The following is a 13,976-nucleotide window of genomic DNA, read 5'->3' as shown; positions in this document are numbered from 1 at the left end:
AAATAGATTGTATCCCTCCATTATTACATTCCAGTCGTGGGACTTATCCCACCAGGTTTCAGTGATGCCTATTATGTCATATTTAGTTTGCTGTACCAAGAGCTCAAGCTCATCTTGTTTATTACCCATGCTTTGTGCATTAGTGTACAGACATTGAAGTCCATTAATCATTCCCCCGTGTCTCTTATTTAAGGATTTTTTCCTCCCATCACTAGGTCTGCGTGCTGTTTGCTCCATTCGGTCTATGACATTTGGATGATCATCTTCATCAATTGATAGACTCCTACCTTCAGGAGCACTGTCTCCTTCCCCCACATTAGTCAGTTTAAAGCCCTCCTGATGAGGTTTCTGAGATTTCTGGCAAAAACATTCCGCCCAACCGTTGTGAGGTGCAGCCCATCGCTTGCCAGAAGTCCATCTTCAAGAAACTGCAGTCCGTGATCTAAGAATCCAAACCGTTCCTGTTTACACCATTTGCGAAGCCAGCTGTTCACTTCCACTATTTTTCTCTCTCTCCCTGGGCCACGTCGTTCAACTGGGAGGACAGATGAGATGACAATTTGTGCATTTAATTGCTTCAATTTCTTGCCCAGAGCCTCATAGTCTTTTTTGATCTTCTGGAGGCTATTGTTTGCAGTGTCATTGGTTCCCACATGAACCAAGAGGAAGGGGTATTTGTCAGTGGGTTTTATGATTCCTTGCAGTCGTTCAGTTACATCTTGGATCTTAGCCCCGGGGAGACAGCACACTTCCCAAGACATCTTGTCAGGCCCACAGATCACTGCTTCTGTTCCCCTCAGTAGGGAATCCCCTATCACCACTACACGCCTCCTCTTAGGTTTGGTCGGGGTTCTTCCGTGAGCTGTCCGTTCCAAGGTCACCTGCATGTTCCCTGAGGACTGACTTTGCTGCTCGTCTTCATATACCTGATCGACTGTAATGAGGGAGAGATCTTCAAATGGAGTCTGCTCTTCGTCTTCCATGCTAGGGGAGAGGACCTCAAAGCGATTGTGTATTTCTAAACAATCAGAGCGAACCCTGGGCTTCCTACTTCTTTGAGTCACGTTTCTCCATATATCTGGCTCCTGTGTTGGTGAACTAGCCTCCTTCTCAGGGGAGTCCCCTGTCTCCTCCTTGGTGGAGACGGTGTGCTCTGTTGCTTCCAAGAAGAGCTCCAGCTCTCTAATTCTTTGGAGCGTAGCTACACGTTCCTCCAGTTGCTGGACTTTGTCTTTTAAGAGGGCAATCAACATGCAATTGCTGCAGGTAAAGCTGCCTGCAACCTTTGGCAAGATGGCAAACATTGTGCAGGAACCGCAGGCGACTGCAGCTGTTCCCTCACTCTCCATCTTGAGAACGTGTCGTTGGGGGTGGCTACAGCGGTCCTCCATCATAAGAAGCGTACAGACAGGACAAATAACTCCCCCCCCAAAATACCCTAGGTCTCCCCCAACAAACGTTTGAGACTAGCTCCCCTAAATCTAAAAGATGGATCAAACTGCTGCCCTGCAAGCTCTGACTTGCTGTAGAGGTTTGCCCAGTGCCATCTTTCTGCCAGGTGAAGAACTTATTTTGTTCACCCTGGCCTTTAAAATAAGTTGGTGGGCATTGCCATTCAAATGGTTTGAGTGTGTCATGTGATCGATTATGCAGGGTTGGGCTTACCTCCGCTGCCATATTTTATTCAAGTTGGCTACCTCTATCATCTATCTATCTATCTATCTATCTATCTATCTATCTATCTATCATCTATCTATCATCTATCTATCTATCTATCTATCTATCTATCTATCTATCTATCTCTATCATCTATCTCTTGCCCTTTCTATTTTACATGACAGTCTTAAGGGTGGTGATGTATTGCTGCCAGCCCCCCCCCTAACTGATGTAATGTTAGTTTTTAGGTAGTAAGTGAGAGAATGTTATTCCAAATGCTTTCCAAAAACCTTTATTTTTGCTGCTAGTTGCACATTCATAATTATCATTTTATCAAAGGAGAGCAAATTTCAAGGAAGTGGGGGTGGGGGAGGTTATTCTTGGCAAGAGGCCTAAGGTGAAAACCTGCTGCGTTTAATGTGTAAATTATAATGTGTGCAGTTATGAAGAGTAATTTTTGTGAAATGTTCACATAACCGTGAGATTCCTGAGGAAGCTGTCAGAGAGTCTGCAGTCTTCAAGGGCTAAGATTAATTGAAAAGCAGCTTGTAATACATCGCATATCTGAAGGCAAAATGAATAGTTTAACTTAAATAACAGCCACTAATCGTACAGAGGGAAAGGATTAGAATACAAAACAAATGGACCTTCTCTCAGAGGTTGACAAAAAGAGGATTCTTCAGCTCTTTACTGTGGAGGACCCGAAATTGATTGATTTCCCTGTAAGTGAATGTAAATGAGACATAAGGCAAAACTGTTACTCATTCTGACCCTTCCCTTGGTTTTCAAACTGAACTTGTCTGGGTGACCTTTTCAGATCTCAGGGACAAATGGTATATACTTAATATTTAAACAAGACATTTGAAGGAAAACATTTGTAGAAAGGTGGGTGGGAGGGATCTGTCCTGTAAATGTTTACTAATTCTCCTTTTACAATATAGACACACGATATATCAGTGCTAAGGAGCCTGGGACCTCCCAGATGTTGCTGGATCCCAATTCCTATCAGCCCCAGCCCAGTAATCCTTGCAGGGCTACAGGCTCCTCATCCCTAGAATACATATGTGATTTGCCCCTCTGCTGTCCCAACCTATCCCAGTCCCACAAACTGATTAATATTCTGGTTTGAGCTCAGTTTTACTAACTGCATACATTTCAAAAACATCTATATGGCAAGGACAGTGGTTATATTCTGATCCCTGCCCATAGTAAATTAGGGTGTCTATCTGTCTGTCTATCATCATCTATCATCTATCTATCTTGTTATCGGATTGAGTGTGTGTGTTTTGGATGATATATTAGGGTCTGTGATTTTGTATCTGCAAGATTGTTGTTTGTAGTAAAAAGGACAGCTAAAGTGGTCAAGCCCATCTCTCTGTTAAGTTAATGACCCTAGTGGGGCCAGTAAGCACTCCATTTACATGTCTAAAGAGTTCCTCAAGAATAGATGTTTGCCATAGACACAACTGGTATAATGCTTTTTCAGGAGGCAGGGGGTAAGGGTCCTCCTCTCTTACCTGGCTGGATGCCATGCCATGGCATCCCAGGGGGTAGGAGAGTAATAGGCTGTGGAGCTAGTCTTTATTTTAGTCTTATGTGAAGCTGGGAGTTGTAAAAGACAGAGAGGCTTAATTTTGCTCTCTGGGCTGAATCCAAAGCAATAGCTTTGGGGACTCCCCTAGAAATCTAATTGGGAAGCAAGATCTGCTGGGATGTCAATGCTATGAGCCCTTTCATCTTACGTTCAGGTTGTGTATATACTGTATGTGTAAATGAAGCCATATACCCTGAAGACGCCATAGTCTTCAGTGACCTTAATTCCATGGAAACCAAATGCTGGGTAACCACTGGCTGAAGTCTCTCACTACTTGGAGTGTGGGGTGTGCACAACAATATGCATGTGGGTGTCTTTTTGCTAGAGTTTCTTAGATGTTTGCAACTCTAGGTGGCTATGATAAGCTTTTGAAGCAGCCGAACATATTTTTAATCCAAAGATGCACATGCAAATAATTATGTAAGGGAGGAGTTACTGATGATTGCTCAGGTTTCGCTTGCTTTATTCAACTTTAGCTGGTGGTCAACTATATTTATTGCCTGTGGCCGTAATACTATTGTGTTCATGTATTTCTGATGTCCATGTTTTCTGTCCACTGAAGAGCTGTAGCCACAAACAATCTCATGGAGCAGAGATTTACTTGTGTGGATTTAAATGGTCTACTGCAGCAGCTCCTGAATGCTATATAACACCCTTGAAAGTTTCAGAGATACCTTTCCTGTGATTCACGCAGTGATGAATCAAAAGTATTCTGTTTTGTTTCCATTTCTCCCACCCAATCTGCTGTTGACCCAGAAACCTTCTCTGCTAGATTCATTGACAGTAGGCACTAGAGTAAGGTCACCAGATTTTTTTCAATGAATCCGGGGACACTTTTCAACTTCAATGGATTTTGTATGGGGACTGATTTGTAAATCTGGGGACTGCCCCCGGGAAACGGGGACATCTAGTAACCTTACACTAGAGTCCTGGCTGCCATTTTTCCTTACAGTAATGCATGTGAGTAATTCACATTCCTGTAAGGAAACTAAGGAAAGTAGTCTAATTACTTCTTTGCTCCACCCACCATGGGGAGGTGGACCTCAGAAGGTTGCCAGAAGGAATGTGGTTCCCAGCCTCTGAGATAGGCCTTTAATCGAAACCAGCAGGGCTCTCCTAAGGTGCTGTCAGCTGATATGAATGCCAGCTACGCAATCCTGGCAACAGTAAGAAAGAAGTGAAGGTAAAGGAGAGGGTTGGCCCATCCCACTGTTTAAGTGATTAGTGTGTCCATTAATGGAGAACAACAGTGCCTTTTCACACGAGAGTCGCTCACACTCCTAGTTAGTCCATTCATTCTCTCGGACCTCTCATGAAAATAGTTTTCCTAAGTTACGTTCCAGCTTTGAGAATTTGCTGAAATTATTATTTATCGAGATGATTTATGAGCTTCCTAGGCCTCCGAACTTTTCTGTGGAAGTCTTTTTTCTTTCTTTGTTTTCAAACAGCTCCTGGCATGCATACGTCAAAAGCAGCAGTTGCCCCCTTGGAAAAGGTCATATTTTCTGCTTGAAAATAGGCATTCAGTGTTGGATAATGACACTGCTGGATGAGCCGGTCTTTGGCGTAAAGATACTTCCTTTTAATTTCTGCGCTCAGGAACAGAAGTGCATCGCTTGTGTTTGGCTTAGATGAAAGTGGATAGAACTAATTTTAGATTTCCAACCCCCCTCTTTGTTAGTTTTAACAACCTTTATTCTAATGGCTGGCCTGCTGAGCAGAGAATCAAAGCCCCTTCAAGGGGCAGGAAATCAATAACCAACAAGGAAAGTCTAAAGAAAATGAATGCATCCAGTGTGAACAACTGACAGAGGAATTACTTTTTTTTTTGGTATAAGAAGGGCAATAATAGAATGCACATACAAATATAATAGAAACATAAAAAAACACCAGGAAGGGGGGTTCGGAGAGACTGAGGCTCAAATATACCTAACTCCTATTTATACTTCAAAGCTCCTGGCACTTTTGTTTTAGCTCCTGGCACTTTTGTTTTTACATTTTAAATGGGATTTGAAGATGAGTTTCAGCCGAAATATTTGTGCCTGTAAAGTGCTTCTAAACTAGCTGACTGTAATAGAAACATGTATTTAATGTTTCAAAGGGGGAGGGAAATCCTCCCCTCTCAACTTCATGGATTAGGGTTGCCACTTTCACTATGTTATTGTTATTGTTATTGTGATTGTTATTATTATTATTACCACCACTACTACCTCCTAAATTTATAATCATTTAGCCAGGCCTTTGCAGGTGTGTACTTCCAGTTTTAGTTCTTATCCCACCCCCCGTCCCCCCGTGCCTGTTGCAGCTACATTTTCTTCCGTATACTGTTTGGCTGGTCTTGTATTATGTGTACTGCTTCAAGACTTTGGAGAAGAGGTGGTGTGGACAGGATTCAAATAATATTAATTTTATAAAGTATGTAACATTTCTTAAGTATAGCACATGGTTTCAGATTGTAAACTGGGAGGCCTATCCCTGATGAAAAAGCCCAACTCCAATGGGCAAAGAAATTAGCGGTGGACATGTTTCCCCACATGTCCCAAGATGATCAATATAAACATTTGGAGTAGTTCTAGTAGGGGCCACCCCCATGGACCAAGGGCATGGCTCATGCTGGTGAGAAGTTGTGCCTTCAAGTGTAGTGGGCCTTAGGTATATGGGACCCCATCCTATTAGACATCAGCCTGTTAAGTTTCAGACACCAAGATAGGATCCTAGAATTGTAGAGTTCCAGCACTATATATGCATTTTTCATGTTTCTGTTTCTGACGTGTTGATTTAAGTTTTAAATTTTAGTGTGTATGCTTTTTTTCTTACTGCAAGCTGCTTTGAGACACTTATGGTGGAAATCAGGTTGTAAGTTATATTAAACAAACAAATAAATGAAGATAAATTCAAATAGAGGAAATCAGGCAAACTCACAGGCACCAGTTCTTAAAGTGACATTGCCTTTATCCTTGCATTCATTCATAAAATATTCATTTGAATTTCCAGCTTGGATAGAAACCATTTAGGAAAGGGAGAAGCCAAAAGGCTTGGATCTGTGAGGTCATTAGAAAGAACCAATGGACCCATCTAGTCTTGCATCCTATTTTGAAAGTGGCCAGCAGATGCTTATGGGAAGCCCCCAAGCAGGTTTGGGTTTAAATCCTGCTGTTCTCCTGCCAGAGGGAGAGAGAGAGAAAGAGTTTGTTTCAGAGTATGGACAAACACACACTCACACACCTACCTTAGAGCCAGAGTGATTTAGTGGCTAGAGGAGCAGGGAGAGCTTGTTTGAAATCTCCACTCAGCCCATGAAGCTCGCTGGAAGATCTTTGGCCATATTCCATTATGTTGAGCGAGACCTAAACTGCAGCCTAATTTAGTGGGCTACTTCTCTGGTGCAAAATCAGAGGTTTTTGAAATAGTCCATTTGTTGGAACCTATTCCCTGGTGTCCCTGATGTAAATGCTGAAGGTGCCCATATCCCAAAGGTCTGGAGCAGACATAACCAAAATAGTGGCCTCCAGATGTTGTTTCATTGCAAGTCACAGCACCAGCCAGCATGACCATTGTTCAGGGGTGATCAGAATAAGAGTTCAGCATGTGGATGCCTCAACATTGGTTTCTTCTGGTCTATGGGGCCTACATTTCACCCCTTCTGAGCCTGCTGAGATGCCTCTTTAGAGGGGCATAATACTTTCTGCCCCACTTCAAAGACTAGATGGAAGTAAAGCATCAAGCTATGCATTGGCACACCCATTTTTGCCCAACTTCAGTCAGAGGCAATTAGGAGGAGAGCCATGTGTTTCCAAGACATTTAATAGCGCATTCCTATAGTGCTTTCAAACATATTTTAAAATGCCTTTCCCTCATAAATAATTTACTTAAGTTTTTTGAAAGGTTAGCACTTGCTATAAAGGACGCATCTGGCTGTAAGGGTGGTTTTATGGTTAGACATTAGATAAGGAAAAGTATGTTTGAATATTGGACATTGGGGTATTTCTCCACATTATGGCTATGTCTTTTTTTTTTTTTTTTTTTAAATGTTCTGTTGAATCTACCGGGGCAGAAAAATAGAGCTATGACTCAGAGGCATGATAAGCCAACAAATGGTTCCGTTAACTTTTTTTATAGCAGCTTTGAATTCTCAGCAAAACTAAAAAGGTTTAACATATCAAAAGGGAGAAGATCTGTGTATAAGGTACATCAAATGAATTCTGTACTTACAGGAGTAGTACGACGCTCGTTATCTGATTGGCTTGGGGATATTTAAAATTTAAAATATTGAGAGTTCAATTCTATGCATGCCATACATTCAATGGGTCTCACTCCAAAGTAAGTGTGTTTAGGACTGCAATCTAAGCTTTGTTTCAAAAGAAGGAGATCCTGGAAAACAAATTGTCTTAACAATTTTGTATGTTGTCGCATCAGGAGCTCTCTGGGGCATTGTAGTCAATTTTAAATAGCTTCACCAAACTTCTTCAATGCTCATTGGAGCACTGGAAAAGGGGAGCCCAGGCCAGACAGCAGCAGAAACGGCCTCAGTTGATGCAGCTCTGATCACTGAGGAGCATCATATATTCCACAGCAGGGCCACAAATACCAAGTTGCAGAGGTGGTTGGTGCCCATTGGGGCTGGTAAGGTGAAAGGCAGAGAGTCCAACATAAGGTGGAACAAGAGCCAACGACAGGAGGGACCACTATGTCCGGTTTCAGCCATTTCTTCCTCCCTGCTGAGTTCTACAAGGGGAAGCACTGAGACTAAAGAGAAGGATGATGACTGTAAGTGGCTTTACCTGGCCTGCCTGTAAGTAAGAAGGTGGGCAGGAAGTGGCAGGCTATGACCAGACTGAGGTGGTTCGGGCAGTTGCTAATGGCGCCTTAAAAACTGGGCTTGGAAGCTAGTTTGTGTGCAGGGCTGGCAAGTTAATCTCTTTCTACAGGTGCTGCTCCTTGTAGGATTTCACTGCTGACTCCTCCTCCTCCTTCAGTCCACCCTCTGTCCTTTTTCCAGCTCACTTTGATTACTCAGCTCCTCTGCATTCTCAGGCTGAGGCCTGACCACCACCTCTATGTTTTTCTCTCATACTCCATCTTAGTCTAGTGGATCCTGTTGACATGAATGAGGACCAAGGGGCTGATGGTATTTGAGGTGGCTGAGGCTATATAGGAAAGTAGTCATCTTTGTTTGTTTGTTTGTTTGCTTGCTTGCTTGCTTGCTTGCTTGCTTAGGGTATGGGGAGTGAATTATTTATATGAATCTGTAAATAAATAAAAATAATATGCCTGGCAAAAGGTTTAAATTAAATGAAGAACATGCAGGACTGCAGTTGAAGTATTCATTATTGTTACTGAGTATTGTGTTTATAGTTATTTATTTGTAATATTTATTCTAGCGAAGTAACAGTGCAATGCATTTAATAATTTCATATTAGGTGCCCTTTTGAGAATTAATCTTTTAATGCTGTTTCTTCAGATGGTTGTGACAATGTAAACTGTGCATGGTTTGTATGAATTATTAAAAATTAATGAAGGAAAAATTAAAAATAAAGAAAAAAGATTAATATAGCACTTAATAATAAAAAACCCTTTAAGCGGTTTACATAAGATTATATAAAATATTCATACAGATATAATCAACAGAGCTACAAAAAAAAACAAAAACAAGTAGATTTAAGAAAACTAACACAATATAGATAAAACAAACCATTTAAAAAACTAATGTACATAATAAAATTACAGGTCTAAGTTGATTTTCCTAAACCGGAAAGATTTTTAGCTGGAATCAGAAGCACTACAACCAAGGGAACTGGCTCTTATTAATAGGCAAGGGGTGTCAGAGAATAGATAATGCCATACAATCAGTTGAGAATAAATCAGAACCTGATAGTGATAATAGGATCCTAACTCTTACTGGCATCCTCAAGCCTCCACCCAGGGCCGGCTCAACATGAGGCAAATTGATGTAACTGCCTCAGGTGGAATCCTCCGCTAGAGGCAGCTGCAACAGCTCCCTGGCTATTTCTTCTGAGCTCACTGGCACAAGACAGAGCTCAGTGTGCCATGGGGCCTGCCCTATAGGCTGATAACAGACCTGTTGCCCTCAAGTGTGGTTGGCATAAGGTTACCAGATTTTTTTCAATGAACCTGGGGACACTTTTCAACTTCAGTAGGGATGATAGGTTTTAGTCAGGGGACTGATTTGTAAATCCGGGGACTGTCCCCGGGAAACGGGGGCGTCTGGTAACCTTAGGTTGGCAACACTATCACATTACGTGAAATCCGATTAAACTGCACGTCAGGTCAGATACTTTGCCTTTTGCTTCAAGCAGCAAGGCTCTTAGGAGGGTCCTGCTCCACCTTTCCCTATGACCTGCCTCTTAGAAAATCTTGCTAGCTCTGACGTTTTGCCAAAGTGTTTATACCATAGTTCCGAAGTACTCATTGTGGATGCCCTCATTTCTTAGGAGAGGAGGTGTCTTTATAAAGGAAATGGGAATTGAGAGCACTGTGGGGTTGTCATCTGTAGAGATCAGGGGAACCTCAGGACTGGGGGTGACTTTCTAGGCATTGTCTGGCCCTTGGAATACACCTTGATGGTCTCCTTTCACCCCTACACACACATGTGCACACATGTTTTCACCTGGCTGGAATGTGTCCCTGTGTTCTGATAATGCTTCTTGCTTGTCTAGATGGAGGAGATAGGTATGTGCTGGTAGAAGCTAGCCTACTGGACAAAGGTAAAAATTATATTTGCTGTTCCGCCCACTTTTTCCTTTGGCTGCCCTTGCCATCAGCGCGAGAACCTCAAAAGGACTCATTCCAGACAAGCAAAAGCACTTGAGAAAAGCGTGGATCAGGTCCAGTGAGAGGCGTGGCTTGCAGAGAGGGCATGATCTAGGGAGAGACCTGAGGAAAGGCTTGGCACTGAATTTCTCTACTCCTGAGCTACATCAGCTGCCTTTAGGCCTGTGGATCCTAGGCAGTTTGCCATTACAGTGGATCCTTGGTTCCAGAATGGCTTGGTTGGCAAACAAATTGTCTCCCGGTTTGCAAATGTTTTTCAGAAGCCGAACGTCCGACACGGCTTCTGCTTGAGTGCAGGAATCTCCTGCTACCAATCGGAAGCTGTGCCTTGGTTTTCAAACAGTTTTGGGGGTCGAACGGACTCCTGGAATGGGTTAAGTTCGAGAACCAAGGTACCACAGTATATGTGCATACACACAAGCCAGGCTTGTGGTTGAAGAGTCTGTTGCCCCAACTGCACTATACATTTAAAGCGCTGTGATACTACTTTAAACAGCCATGGTTCTCCCCCCCCCCCCCCAAAAAAAAGAATCCTGGGAACTGTAGTTTGTTAAGGGTGCTGAGAGTTTATAGGAGTTCCCTGCTCCCTTCACAGTGCTGCAATTCACTATCAGTTTTCCCATTGAGCTCTGGGAATTGTAGCTGACTGAGGAAAATGGCAGGAGTCTCCTAACAACTCACAACACCCTTAGCTAACTACAGTGCCCAGGATTCTTTGAGGGAAGCCATGTCAATTTAAAACTGTATGATACTCCTTTAAATGCACAGTGCAGATTGGGCCTGTGTTTGTGTGTACGCACACCTGCTTCCTGCCACCCAAAGAAGATTGCAAGATTGATGATTGTGCGAACTGGCTCCAAAGCTGTGGGTGAAGCCTCAGTGGTAATCAGCTAAGCACCATGTCATTATACCATTGGTCATCCCTCAACAGTAATTCACTTTAGTCTGTTAAAGTCAAGAGGAGACAGCGGCCTGGCGTTCCCACAAGATGTGGTAAGGAGAGAGTCCGAGCATTAGCGTGAAGCCCTATTTTATGAGGGTTGCTAGGGTGACCAGGTTCTAGTTATCTGCTTAAACAACTTCATGTATGATTAATGTTAATTACCCATTTTGCATGGTTGACTCCCCACCCCCAACCCGCTGCTGAATTGGCCTGCTGTTGCCTTTGATCTGGTTAGTAATACAATGTGGTTCAATAGTTAGACAAGTGATCAGTTTGCCAATGCTGAGAGGAGACAGAATCGGGTTGCAGAGAGGTCATAGTTTCTTTATCTTCCTAAACACTCAGAAGGTCACGTAGAGTTTAACTGCATTTGGTAGGGTGGAAATGTGCGCAGTAAGGCCCAAGTGAAGAGAATAATGTTCTGAGGTCAAAATGCAGATAAAGAACTTGTAGAATGAGGAGTAATGTGTGTGTGCATGTACATGTGTACTCCTTTTGCAGGGATAAAGCTCCAAAGAATATTTCAAATGCTCATTGCGTCACATCCTCTTCCTTGCATTCCATTTGGATATACTTATGAACCAAACCTATTGAAACTGGCCTCCAATGGTCGCTAAATTTGAACTGTAGGTCTCTTTGTTCTTTGAGCCCTGGCTCTCAGATTGAGCTATCATCATTCATGTGGACAGGAATTTCTGGATTTTCAAATTTGAGAATCAATGAAAAGTAATTTATGGGAGTAAATACTTTCCTGCTTGGGTCAAAGAAATCGAGTCAATGGAAAAGTATTTGAATACACTGCACTTAATTAATTTATGGACTTTGCTGCTGTAAGTTGATAGGTCACATCCACAATATTCATTTAAATCATATTTACACCAGTTTAGCAATCATGGCTTCCCTCAAGGAATCATGGGAACTGTGGTTTCACCCTCACAGAGCTACAGTTCCTAGCATCCTTAACAAATTACAGTTCCTAGGGGATTCATATGGCCATGTCGCTTAAATATGATTTAAATGTGTAGTGTGAGTAATTCATGAACAGGGCTTCTCCCTGAGATGTATTTCCCTCCCCAGATGTAATATGGAGATGATCATTGTGGATTTTCTTATAGAGTTTACGGACAATCTCTCTGCTAATTATGAGAAACATTTTGAATATTTTTGGGGTGGGATGGGGAAGTGCTTTATAAGCAATTGTTGTAAAGCAGGCATAGGCAAACTCGGCCCTCCAGATCTTTTGGGACTACAATTCCCATCATCTGTGACCACTAGGGATGATGGGAGTTGTAGTCCCCAAACATCTGGAGGGCCGAGTTTGCCTATGCCTGTTGTAAAGCAGCACGCGCCTGCCTCTTAAGAAATTACCTTGATACCCTGCAAATGCCTGAGAGGAAGAGAAGGATCCTATGGCTCAATCAATACCCTGGTTGAGATGAATGAATTGTGTATAAGCTAATGGAAACACCACCTGAAGCTGTCTTAGAGATTTTTGCTTAAGTGTGTTGTGGATTTGACGGTGTCTGATGTGCGAGAATTTGCCAAACCAAACAATCATAGGAAACTGCCTTATGTTGAATCAGACCACTGGTTACTCTATCTCACTATTGTCTACACTGACTGATAGCAGCTTTCCTGGGTTTCAGGCCTGGGTCTCTCCCAGCCCTACCTGGAGCTGCTGGGGATTGAAGATGGGACCTTCTACACGTAAAACAGAAGCTCAGCACTGGGCTACGACCCTTCCTCTTATAAAAGGTTCCTGCGATCAACAAGTAATTTACTAATCAGAGTCCCTAGGATAGAGGATAGGGTGGAAACCTGCCCAAATCAGTAGAGATTGCCAAATTGTCTGGCATTAATTCATAAGTAGCAGGTGTCAAAAATGAGGTAGCTACCAGTATTTTTTATTTTTTTTAACTTAACGGAAAATATATTGGCTCCCTCATTTATCACCTTTTGTAGCAAACATACTTTGGAATGTGTCATATCTCATTGACATCCAGAGATTCAATGCTTTCCCTTCTCATCTAGATAACTGCCAAGCCCACAAAGTTTATAGGGAGGCTGCTGAGTTAATGTTGCTGGGTGATAATCCACTTCAGTTTCAGAAACATGAAGTACTGCTGAGATATATTTCCAGTTGGTTTATTCCCAGCACTCAGGGGGATAGGATACTATTTCAGTTTCTCTAATGAAGGCCAGAAAATGAAAGGCAGAGCATCAGGTTAAATTATGCCTAAATGAAGGGCTAGACCCCCAGAGGAAATCAAGCTTCTGCGGGACAGTATCCCTCCATTAATCCTACAAAATGCTACATCTAATGTTAATTCTTTAAAGCTGAACTGTTCAAAGATCTGCAGATCCACCTAGTGCTTTAAACAGTGATCATTTCAGCATTAACATTTCATGCTCATAGGGAGTTTTTGCTACTCAAGCAGTTGCATTGGTGCAATTTAATAGTATGCATCATGCACAATGCAAGTGGTTGGCCTGGCAGGACGTGAGCCTTGATGTGTTTTGTATATACTATCACTTTGCTACCCCTTTCCCTTTGTGGTCCATTGGCAGTATGTTGCCATTGGGATGCAATCCTTTGCAGTATCTAATAATGACAACTTCATTGCTGAAGCTCTCTCCTACTAAGGTAGGTATATGATGTTGCCTCAGCAAATGACTGAAGCTGTGTCCTGCTGAGGTAGAAAGATGTTGTTCCAGCAGGGAGCTGAAGCAACTGAAACATTGTGGGCTAACGTGACCTGTACTGTGACTGGCTCTACCGCCCTAAAGGAGCTAGTTGGGTTGTTAAAAGACAGTTAACCCAGTTAATTTCTGTTGCACCAGGAATGAGTTGTGTGCTCCCTCTCCCTGTTGTATCTCTTGTACACCTTAATTTAATACCTCCTGATTTGCTAATCCACAGTTTCTCATGATGTCCAAATCAGCTGCAATCTCTATGAACCAGGATACCAAATTATAGTTTGATTCTGGCCT

At 42.5% G+C, this 13,976-nt stretch overlaps 1 protein-coding gene across 10 annotated transcripts in view; it reads left to right on the top strand.

Annotated features, from left to right (window-relative positions):
• Positions 1–13,976, top strand: part of DACH2 (dachshund family transcription factor 2) — a 325,632-nt gene that overhangs the window by 156,578 nt on the left and 155,078 nt on the right. Inside the window, exon 1 of one of the 10 annotated variants that reach the window (XM_081848003.1) lies at positions 10,818–11,035. The exons of the other annotated variants lie outside the window; for them this stretch is intronic. Within the exon in view, the coding sequence (XP_081704129.1) occupies positions 11,031–11,035 (5 nt within the window). The 5' untranslated portion in view covers positions 10,818–11,030. Of the gene's footprint in view, positions 1–10,817; positions 11,036–13,976 lie in introns of those variants that run through there. 10 annotated transcript variants of the gene reach the window in all.

This window comes from Podarcis erhardii (assembly GCF_964252035.2).
Source record: "Podarcis erhardii genome assembly, chromosome: Z".
Classification (NCBI taxonomy): Eukaryota; Metazoa; Chordata; class Lepidosauria; order Squamata; family Lacertidae; genus Podarcis; species Podarcis erhardii.
The sequence above is the reverse complement of the archived record's forward strand: the minus strand, read 5'-3'. Positions and strand labels throughout refer to the sequence as shown.